At 42.5% G+C, this 12257-nt stretch overlaps 1 protein-coding gene across 2 annotated transcripts in view; it reads left to right on the plus strand.

Moving 5' to 3' along the window:
• Positions 1-3304: 3304 nt before the first annotated feature.
• The window catches only part of pde10a (phosphodiesterase 10A), a 52545-nt gene continuing 43592 nt past the window's right edge, over positions 3305-12257 (plus strand). For both annotated transcript variants that reach the window (XM_084562333.1, XM_084562331.1), the window contains exon 1: positions 3305-3392. In XM_084562333.1, coding sequence (XP_084418459.1) covers positions 3320-3392 — 73 coding nt within the window. In that variant the 5' untranslated portion in view covers positions 3305-3319. The remainder of the gene's footprint in view (positions 3393-12257) is intronic.

The following is a 12257-nucleotide window of genomic DNA, read 5'->3' on the forward strand; positions in this document are numbered from 1 at the left end:
CGTTCTGAGAAATTATCGTCTAACCAAATATTAATTTTAATTTCTGTTTTCTTCTTCTTGCAGACAGTGAATCACTCCTGCCTTTATTCACTAACACGCCGCAGGAGCTGGTTTTACGTCATGCCGGATCAGGGTCACAGCCTTTAGATACCACATGAGGAGCTTGTGTGATTTGGCCTTCAGAGGTCAGATGCCATAGTTTGAGTGTTGCAGGCTCTCTTCCTTCACAGCTTTCTTCTCTACAACTGGACCATCCTGAACCAAATCGCTGCCTTATCCATCGTCTTAACCACCGTTAAACTACACTACCACCAAATGGAGTTAACTTGAGGATTGACACACAGCTCTGGACACAGCGTGGACCCTTGATTCATGATAGGACAGTCTCTGAAGCAGATCAGACCATCATTACATGCTGATGCTCATCTGACTCCTTGCTATTTGCTCCACGTGAGTATTCCTCTTTCTCTCTCTCTTTTTTTTTTATATAACAGTCAGGTTCCCACCCATTAACCTAATGTTTCACAAGCATCTCCTGCTGAGCCCAAAGCCACATGCTGAAGATGTTCACGTACCACTCTATAGTGTTGTTGACGGCTGACCTTTTTGACCTCACGTGACTCTGCAAACTTGTCTGGTCTGCAGTTAGAGATGATAAAGTGTAGTTTAAGTGAATCAAAAAGCTGCGTTATTTTCAGGTATTCCAGCTCCAGATTTTTCTCCGCCTATGATAGTAGGTGTATAGTTCCTTACTATTTAAAGTTGTTGAAGTCCATACGATCAGTGTCATATTCATTTTTAAACAGCTTGACAGAGCTCTCTGTACGTAATTTTCGTGACCTTCCATAGCAACAAAACAGATTAGCTTGCACAGAACACTCGACGATGTTAATATCTTGCGAAGGCCGTGGCTTCTGACTATTAGTGCAGAGGGAGCGAGAGAGCTGGGAGAGTGTGAAAAAAAAGGGCATTATGACTGAAGTGAAGCTGGGTCAGCCAAGAGGCACAAGAGCCCATTCAGTCCAGAAGATCAAGGTCAGCGTATAAGGACATCATGACATCCTCCTCCTCCTCCTCCTCGTACAAGCAGCAACCAAACACACACACCGACAGGAAGGAACAGACATCTAATCTGCCAAACGGACTGATTCGCTCTTGTCTCCAAATCTCCAAATACATCAGCCTATCTCAGCGGCTGAAATGGTCTCATCGTTACTGTCAGTGTAGCCTGAGTACAGAGATATTTAAAATAGTGCATTACAGTGTTAAGTAAGTCGGTGCAGACAAGGTGAATAACTTGTAACTGTTAATATGATTTTTTAGTTGCACATCATGTATCTGTTTTTTTTAAATATTATTCTATTATATTTATTATTTTATTATTATTACATGTGTAATATTTTATTATTACACAGTTAATAACGAACTGAATGATATATATATATATATATATATATATATATATATACATATACACATATATATATATATAAAGCCATGAAGGCAGGGTATTTCTCTAAGTCTAATAATCCCATTATGATCCCAATGAAAAAAAAAAAAGCTCTCTGTCAAAGCAGGGAGCATTGACGCAAGCATGTCTTGACGTCAGTAGCTGCAGTGAATGAGGGATGGGAGGGGGGAGAGAGAAAGAGAGAGAGAGTGTGTGAGAGAGAGAGAGAGAGAGAGAGAGAGAGGCGTGTTTACCTTCAGAAAATACCACGAAATACCAGCGTCAGTGGCATGACTGCAAGTGTGCGTCTTTGCAACAAACCTATCTTTTATAATTTCCAGAGAATTTCGCCCTGACATCCACACTGTGCACACTGTGGAGAAACAGTATAGGTGCTGCGCTGGAAATCTAAACCAGATGTAGTAAAAGCAACTTGATCCACTGACCCGGGGGTGTTCATAAATAAATCAGCATATGAGAGAATGACGAGAGGGGGCTGGTGCTTTTGCTCCACTGGTGTCAGGCAATCATACTGAAAGTAAAATTAATGTGTGAAAGTTAAAGTCACCGTTAATCCGTGACGTGGAGGTCTGTGCAGTTTTATCCAACTTGAATCTCCAAGAACGCACAGTCCTTTGTCGCTGTATTCAAAGAAGGGCGCTGATGTATATATATATTTATATATTTTTTTCATTCTCTGGCACTGAGGGCTGAGTCGACCGGAGGGGAAAACTGCCATCAAGCAATTTGTAAAAGCCAGACTGGTGGCGTCATTGCCTCTTCTATCGTAATACCACGACTCCCCTGCTGCATTTATCCACAGCTTATTCTCAAATTGCTCTGTGGCTGCCGCACGCTCAAGTGAAAGCAAACCTGTTCGCCCAAGACTGGTCGCTCACAACACAATGCGCGTTTGTTCGAATTATGTTCCTCTTGCTCTTGGATTAGGAGGTTTTGCGCAAGACGTGTCCCAGACAAATAGAGTGTTTTCTACTCGTCGCTGGACTGGTCGTGTTGTAAAAGGGAAGGTACTGTACCGCGTACTCATCACTTTTTTAGTACACTGTCTCCAATTTTACGCTCGGGGGGAATCCTCCCCTCCTTGACAGATGTTGCCGGAGAGCATTTTCTACCCGCAACTTAGAAGAGTGCAGCTCAAATGTTGCCAAAGGGACACATGCTCTGGTGTACTTTAGCAGGCAACGTGCGTCTAGATAATCTCCGTTTACACTGGCCTTTACTCTTGAAGATACCCAAGAGTTCGCGTTGTGTCGGCTGTGCGTCATCCATTTCTGATTAGACTAGTCTGACGTCGCCGAGCACCATGCAAGCAAAACGCATCATACATTGTTGAAAATCCAAAATGATTTTTTATTTTTATTTTTTCCCGAAACACATCCGGAGTGACGAAAACACTTTTTCATAAAGACGAGGATCAACAAGTTGCCGTCAGTGCGTAATTTCCATCTGAGTTGAGTTCAAGCGTAATCCGCTGCGCACGTGATCGACAAATCACTTCAGCTGGGAATATTTCTCATTTGTCAAAAGAAATAAGCTCCGGACTGTCCGTGGAGGCGCATCTTTTCTGGTCACAGCAGGAATCAAGAGCTGACCGGCTCCATGCCTCGCTGCTCCTCCAGATGCTCGGCTGGTCACCACATGGTAACTTTGCGCACACAGCACGTTGGAAAACGGCACATATAGAGAAAGGATCTGAATGAATGGGACTGAGATTTATTCGCATTTCTCCTCTCGCCTCCCCCAGACTGTTGTATGTGTTTTATATCCTGCCGGTTGAAGGTGTCTCACATTATCAGCAGATATCGATTCAGCGGTGGATATATCCATCACCGGAACAGGGAGCAGCAAATGTCGAAGAAACGGAAAAGTCCTGACGACCAGGACTTCGAGGGATCTCCGTCTGCAGGAAGCAGCGACCAAGGTAGGAGTCACGGTCAGAAATGACAGAATGACAGTTGCAAGAGTGCAGGTATGTGATGTACTCGGGGGCTGAATTCCTTTAAACAAAGTATTTTTGAACCGTTTCATTGTCAAAGTCAAAGCGAACAAGACTTGTCAAGTCTGTGTGACTTGTCGCACTCTCTGGATGCACAGTCACCATAGTCCGTCCGGTTTCAAAGCTTTACAGCGGCATGTTCATGCTGCAGTGAAAAGAAAGTATTTTCATCCCTAGAAAACAGTGAATGCTGCCGTGGATTAGTTTTTCTAATCTCCTATCACTCCCGAGTGGAGTCACATTTGTGTGGCATTACCGCTGGCTGCAGGGAGGACTTTCATTTACAGAGTGAGGTATCACAGTTACCGAGAATGGGTGAACTCAGCTCAGACAAAACACTAACGCAGAAACTGGCTTGAAGTTTCTTAAAAAAATAAATGCATAGATAATGGTGGGTCGCCTATTTTAACTCCAGCTGTAAAGATGGAAGTGACTTATTGACATGCATTGTGTGAGAACAGGGGCAAAATCATAGCTTTGTCTTCTATCCGGGTGGACATAAGAGGGTCCTTAGAAAATAAAGGGAAGTACTGTACCAGCAGCACCCGTAGATAACAATAACTTCATGTATGCTGTATGTTCAAAGGTAAATTCCAAAAAAGTACTACAGCATCAGCAGTGGATGAGTCGTTTTGCCTCTCTTTGGATCATTTGATCAACTTTTAGCTTCTTCACTTCACTTCACTTCACTTCACTTCAGACAGATGGTCCCGGGTCTCCTCCTGCTAGGCCTGGGACCTGTTCTGCAGAGCAGGATTGACTTTTAGGTTATCTGGCTTGAATTAGCCTTACATTGTTCATCCAGAGTACACCACATACACCGGCAACTCAGCAGTTCCGCTGGTGACTGTTTTCCATCCCACTGTGGGCATGTTCCTATCAAAGGAAGAGGAAGAGTTGTTACAGTGATAAGATGCACAACCAAACACAAATAAAAAATGTGTAAAACTGATAAGTCACCTACCTCTTATCCTCTAGCTGGTAGGGTATGTGCCACACCTCCAGTGATGATCAGCTATCTCAGGGGCCAACTGCGGCAATGATCTCTTTTAAATGAGTAAATTAACAAATATAACCAGATCTCGTCACAGGACTGAGGTGGCAATATCACCAATAACCACTAGATGGCAACTTAATACAAATATTTGTCTTCAAGTCACGAACTATACCGTATTGGTGGACTGCCACATCCATGATGGTACATGAGTTTAGTTTTAGACTTTTCTCAGTGTCAACAGATGAGTTGCCATTTTTATCGGTTTGGCACCTTTGGATGTCAGTCCAACTATGTTAGTATTGATGAGGTTACATGGACTCCTCACAATTATCTGACTCAGTACATACATTTAATTTCAGGTGTTCACCCAGGACACTAATTATAGTCTACAATAACTGCAATCACTTAACTCAATACTGAAATTACACCACTCGTCTCTATTTCAATTCGGTTAAACAATCAATTATCTACTCATTGAAATCAAGCATATTCCTGACTTGTTCCCTTTCTGTGAATGGCATGGTCAGTGCGTTCAGGTGGTTCTGACCATGACCGACCCCTCTTGATCGCTAGCTAACATCTGCAAAATACAGGTTGCATGTGACAAAGGCAGGCCCTCCTTCAGTGTCTTCAGTACGTAGAAAACTGACAAACAATGCCTTAACTTGAGAGTCTATGAGAACGATCTGTCAAACAACCAGCCCGCCAGAGGATCTAAAATGTCCCATGGCGTGAATATGCAAAGACTTTAACTGCAATTTTTCACTAAAAGTAACTGCTGTTCCTGATTTGATCACTGTTTTAGCAAGAGTAGCAGACAGAACATGAACTGAACAGGAGACAGCGATGTGCCGAAACTGCACTTATTTCGTTAAGAAATTTGAAGTTGTTCATAAAATGTTTTGTAAAAGGATAGCTCAATAAATGTAAACATGTCTGCAATGTACTATATTAAAACAATATGTTATTATGCTATTATGTTACTGGTCTGGCCTGCTTGAGATCAAACCGGGGCTGTATGTGGCCCCTGAACTAAAATGAGTTTCACACCCCTGATCTATATGATCTGCAGCCATACTGAAATCGCCCAACCCTCGCCCTGCAGTACTCCAAAGAACATGATTTGATGCTGATTGGACAAACTCTGATGAGGACAAAATGTTTCCAACAGTCTAACAGCTAACCTAACACAGTGATTGTGTCCACACCTGGCTGCCTCTCTGGCCCAGCCCTTGATTGACTGTTATTAACAGATAGAAAACGAGCCCACTGCTCACGCTACCTGGAGCAAACTGTTGCTTCAGGTCAAGTCCCTTTGAGATTAAAACACCATGTGGCATGTGGTTGTTGAAGTCTTAATCCAGTCATGGGGATGATCACAGAGCTTTAGCATGCATGAATGTATCTGTGATCACTGGTAGAGAAAAGCCAGTTTTAATGAAAATCTACCCAGTGTTTGTGATTGTGATGGTTTACTTTACTCAAAGTGCTCGTGAACTTGTTTACCTTGCATCTCTTGGATGCAAACCCAGAGTTTGCATATCAATGATTTACATGACCGATCTGAGCTGGATTTGGTTTTCCACTACATCCCCGGTGGTATAGTTGAAATCGCTGGTTCAGATTATCCTTCAATCCAAAAATTCAAGCAATCTTCCTTTTTCAAGAGGTAGCTTTTGAAACCTCCATCAGCAGTGCGGCTGCTATTATGCTGGCACAGGAGTTGTAAGTTCAAGGCCAAGAACAGCATCACCTTCAAGCAGAGAGTCGTGCCTGAATATTACTGTAGTAATGGAAATGGCATTCATAAGGATTAGGCCTGTGTGGTGTTTGCATAATATTATTCAAGTTTAACATTCATGATCACACAGTATGTATATAAATATGGTCTCGAAGCTGCATTGGTCATGTTCAGAGTTGAAAAATGCACAACTCTAATTAAAGATGTACACATAATTTATTTCTTCTTGAGAGCTCACTCACATTTATCTTGCTACAGAAACTTTGCGATACACATAAACTTAAAGGATTAGCTCACACGGAAAAAAAACCCAAAAAGCATTTGGTACAATAGTAAAAAACAAATGCATTGTGATATAACAGTCCTGCACTAAATCCTTTTATGACTGAACACCATAACCTTCATGGAGCTAAGATTCAGTGCTAGACTGCTGTAGTGGAACATTCATTTTCACTAGTGTACCTAATAAACTGGCAAGTGCGTGTATTTTCTAATCGACCCCTTTTAATATCAAGACATTTTGTGTATGTTTAGGCTTTTATGTTATCCCTGTCTTCTTCAAAGTCCTCTACCTTCAACTCAATGAAAGTGTGATTTAAACCACACTACTTGAAATTCTATCAGCCTTTCCATAAACTGTCTCCAGTGCATAGTGGACAAACATTTTCAGAAGGACTGTTGCTTTGAAACAACAGAAAGTAGTTCCAATCTGATCATTTTGTATTGACATGTGAGCATGATGATCATTGTGGGCACCAAAATATAGCTTACCTCGTACGGGTTAGGTTTTCGCATCTCGAGTGAACTGATCCTTTTGTTACGTCGTGGTATAAACTGCAGTTCAGGACCCCACAAACATTATGTTTCCCCAGACCTGCGTATCTGTTTGTTTCTTCTGAGATGTGACCTGCTTGCAACGCAGTCTTTGGCTCTGTATCTTTTTGGGCCCACGCCCATATGAGAGTTTCCCTTGGCTAACGCAGAAGGAGAGTCGGGCGCTTCCTTCCCCAACTGTGCCTGGCATCTGTGACTACTTAGGGGGTACACACCCACTGAATGCCTCCCACTCAGGATTTTGCATCCTGAAGGCTTTGAAGCAGTCACTGTGATACACTAATACAGGCATACTTTTTGAGCAAATGTAGATTTGAAACCAAATTGAAATACTTTCAATATTCGTTCGTCATAGAGTATAGCATGTTACCTATATGCAGAGCACCTTTTTGCATGTCATGATATTTAACAAAAGAGTTTAAAGCTGCAGCTTGCGGCGTATGCCTCCCCCTGCTGGCAGTGAGCGTAATTACACAAACTCTCTTGAGGCATGTGTGAGGATTTCCTACTAGCTGTGGAAAGTTCCAGGCTTGTGTTCAGACAAAAACAAAGAGATATTTCCACAGCTCCAAGACAATAAACCATCATTTATATAAAGCAAATGTTATAGTTTCATAGCCTACTTCAAATATTTTACAAACATATACCTGTACAACAGCAGTAAAGCAACATCTGCATCTCCCCTCAGTCCCTTCTCTTCTACTCTTCTTCACTCCTAGAACGATGGTAATACAAATTTGTCATCCATCACTTTCCTGCACCATCAGTGTGACAACCCCAACAACAATACTGCACACCCCTCCCCCCCAAGGGTCCCCCTTCTATTTGGACAGGGGGTATAGCACACATCTTTGCCAAGGCCCTCCTAGAATTTAGGATCACCACTGCTTGTAATCCTTAATCTGATGATGGAGTTTCTTGTTCATGTAGGACATCAAGTTTTCTTAGATGCTTCCTTGGTTTTTCTGCCCAGCTGCTGTAAGCTACTCCATCTCTGTTGCTTCAGTTGTTACTCTCTTCAGCTATGGCAAACCAGTCAGCGCCAGTTGAGAAGACACCAGATTTAAAACTGGCACCTGAACTCATATAGCAAGGTGTATGATGCAATGATGATTTTATCTGTCCCATCTAAACTATTCAGTCAGATCAAACGCGTTCTTATAATGAGATAAAAGTTTTTCATGGTTGGTTCTAACTAAACAGTGGCTGTTGCAAATTGCAGACAAAAGCAACAAAGCCATAATACACAGGTGCATCTTGAACAGAACCTGGAAACTAGCACCGGTCACCGTGGCGCTGTCGCTGTCACTGCTCCATTCACTGTCCCCTCCGAGTGCTCGAGCTTGTATTTTCTCATGGAGATTGTCTTTGTTCGCTCAGATATCCACAGCGAGGCCAGGAGAGGAGGTGTAGAAACAGGGGCATTGAGATTCATATCAGGACCACAAAGCGTTTTTTGTCTTGCCTCTTGGTGTACAGCCTGGACCTGTCAATTACAGGGCCACTCCTGGGTGCCCACTCCAGCAGCCCCCCCACCTACCACCCTCCACCACAGCTGGTTAACAGACGTCTGCTGTGCAAATCTGTGGCTAATTTAATGCTGCATCACTGGGTGCAGTGGAGCAACTTTCAAACAAAACACTGACATATGATGTTGTCATGGCAAACATATTAGCAGCTGCCTCTTCAAATATTTACAACATGTATATTTATACTGATCAGCCACAACATTAAAACCACCAACCTAATATGGTGTAGGTCTCCCTTGTGCCTCCAAAACAGTTTTGACTCATCAGAGAATGGACATGGGCCTTCTGAGGGTGTCCTGTGGTGTCTGGGAACAGAATGTTGTTAGTGGGGACCTTTGGGTCTGTGGATCTCTCATCCCACAGATACGTGATCAGTTTGGGATCTAATGAATTTGGAGGCCAGGTCAACACCTTGTGCTGAACTTATTTTTGAGTTGCTCCTAAATTGTTTTTGTGTGTGTGCCTGTGTCAGGCTGCATCCTGCTGGGGATGGCTGCTACCCTCAAGGAGTGTTGTTGCTATGGGGTTGGGGTTGCCTGGTTTGGTCTAGGTGGGTGCTACATGTCTAAGTAACATCCACACATGAACAGAACATTGAATTGTCACAAGACTGTTAATGTTACTTACTCCTCCTGTCAGTGGTTTTAATGTTGTGGCTGATCGGTGTGTATTCCTGCCTCACAGCAGTGTGGCAGTTGGTTGCCACATATCCACTCCACTGTAACAATGATGGCTCTCCCACCTCATTACCAATACGTCATGAGGAACATTACAAAATGGCCTCCACTTCACTCCACAGGAACAGGGCAGAAAAGGCCAGTCAGGGTTTCTTGAATTCAGACGGTTGAGAGAATAGTTCCAGATCTCATGAATCTCGGTTTGTCCTCACTGATTAAAACTGAGGCGGCTCCTCAGCGTCATACACCGGTGTGGCTTTCCAGCAGCTCACCATGTGTGTCTCTTTAGCTTGGCTTCGTGCCCACAGCGCTGAAAGACGGTGGAAGTGCAGCAGAGGCTTTCAGGGCTGTGTGCCATCCTGCGACGCCACAGAGCACGTAGTGTGTAAACCGCATTCAGTCTCACACACATCTTTACAAATATTCTATTTCATGCTTTTTTTTCCTTTTTTTTTTTTTGGACAAAGTTGGACCGCAGCTCAGAGATTCAGTCTTTGCAGACGATTTGGAACACGCTCAACTTGTACAATCATACCACTTAGTGGTTTTAATTTGTATTGCAGGTCACTATGGTGCACTTATAGAGACAAAAAAGACTCCATTCTCCATTTCACAATATTTTCTTTTTTATATATATATAACTATGAAGTATTTGTTAACCAGTTATTTAGAGTTTTTGCCTTTCTTTAATTTCAAAACAGCCAGTTGATGCTTCCATCCGTGTCCTCAGACAGGCAGACACTAGATGGGGCTAAAATATAAAGATGAAATGAAGGGAGCGGCAACTGACAAATTCATCATGGAACCATGGAGCAGACACTCAGTAACTCTGAATTATTTGTAATTGTAATAATTTCATTTATCACTTTTATTAATATTGTCTGACTTTCTGCTGAAAGGTTCCACAAAAAAATATTAATTTGTAGGACTTTCAAAGGAGGGTGTAGTGTCACATAATTTGATTCCTGTGGTGAACTATGCTAAGATTCATTAATATAATTTTGGATAATTAGAAAAAATATTACATCCCTCGAACAGTCGCGTAATATTATTGTACTACTGTGAAGAAGGGACAAGGATCGTGTGTGCGCATGTTTGGTTCATGAATGGACTGTGTCCATGTGTTATCAGTAAACAGGCAGACCTGACGTCTGGGTGCTCGATGTCTGCATTGCAGCGAGATTGACAGGCCTGTACGTCAGCACCCATATTTCTCACCTATGATTCATACGGACTTTGTTTGGTTTCTGATGAGGGCTGCAGGCACAGAGCCACCACTCCCCCCCCCCCCCCCCCACCCCGTCCGCCAGCCGCTGCCCAAAGTCTTTTCTTTTTAAAGTATTGTTGTTTTTTTTCCCCGCCTGAGTCACAAATTGATTTATATCATCTCAAACAAATCGACAATAAGGTCTGCCACGTTTCTTTATTTTAGACTTTTATTCCTGCAGCAGTCACTGTATTATTTTTTACAACATAGCTTCTGTTGATGCTGGATGCAACTGAACAAAAATAAATTATGTTTAAATGATAAAAACAATGCTTGCACATCTTGCATACCAATAAAATAGATATATTTTTTTTAAAAAAAAATAATTTAATTGTAATTGCTGCTGTTACTAAAACAATTATTCTTCTTTGTGATATAAAGTCACATATAAAAAAATACAATAATTAAATGTAAAATAAAATATAAATATAATATCTATATTATTTTCTAGATGCTGTAAGGTGTGGTATTTTCTCGGTGTGACTATACGTCCAATGCTTGCTCAAGGAGCCCAGACAAACAGTCGGCAGCGCCTCGCTTTACGTACACACACACACACACACACACTGTCACGAGAACACACACTGATAGGCTGTGTGACATCACTCAGCTGTAAGTAATGATCCAACTGTGAGTTTGTTTGTTAAAAGGCCGGGACATTGTTAGCAGGTCAGCGCGTGTGTGTTCAACAAGCAGAGCTGTGGCATCGTATAGCTCTAAGGGAGGGTGTTTGCCTTTTGGAAAAGCCAGTAGTAACTCATCAGTGTGTGTGTGTGTGTGTGTGTGTGTGAGGTAGAGAGCAGAGTGATGGTTTGATAGTGAGCCGATGAGGTCATGGCTCATGTCTCCTGCTTGCGTCATCACCTATAGGATGTGACTCCCGCCAGCAGAGCTGCAGCTGCTGCTCTGGTTGTTGTAATAGTCTCAGAAGCGTAAAAAGCCCTACTCTGAATCGTGCTGTAGCCTACACATTGATAAAAAATAAAATGTTACACTCATGAAAAAAAGGCCAGAAGCTGAAACAATAGAATTAATATATCTTTTAATTTCCATTGTTTGTGCTGTATGTCTTTTTTATTTTGTGCATGCTCAACACATAATAACCCGTGCGTCTGCTCTCGTGCACGTCTGAAGACGCACGTTCGACCTCCAGTTTTGCCTGCAGTTTTACAAGATTGCCTAGTGAAGCGTTTTACACGGCCCGGGTGACGTCAGCAGAGCGAACGAGCACTGTTTGTTTTGTTTTGTGTTTTCTCCCCCCACCCTCCTATCCCCACCATCACCCCCCCCCCCCCCCCCCCCCCCCCCCACACACACACACACACACAGACCTCTGACCACATGCTCATCATCCTAATCATCCTCTAGAATTACAGATGTGATAATCTGGGTCAGAAGTGGTGCCAACGGAAACACTGCCCGCTAATCTGAATAACCAGGATTTGCATGTGTGAGAGGTGCACGAGTGTGTGTGTGTGTAAATACGATTCAGAAAAAAATATATATTACATATTGTGTGTTTTAATTCTGCTTTTTTTTTTGCTATACCTTCTTGTGTGCATTTTTTGAAAAATACCAAATGAATCAATTACACTTCAGACTGCATTTGAAGCCATGATAATACAGCATTAATATAACACATGATATAATCCTGGACCGTGGGTTGCATTAGCAAAACCTCTTTTGATACAGACACAAGAAAGACATGTGGTTCTGGGAGAGCTACCAGGCTACGTGCTGCATTT

The sequence above is a fragment of the Chelon labrosus genome, assembly GCF_963514085.1.
Source record: "Chelon labrosus genome assembly, chromosome: 15".
Taxonomy (NCBI): domain Eukaryota; kingdom Metazoa; phylum Chordata; class Actinopteri; order Mugiliformes; family Mugilidae; genus Chelon; species Chelon labrosus.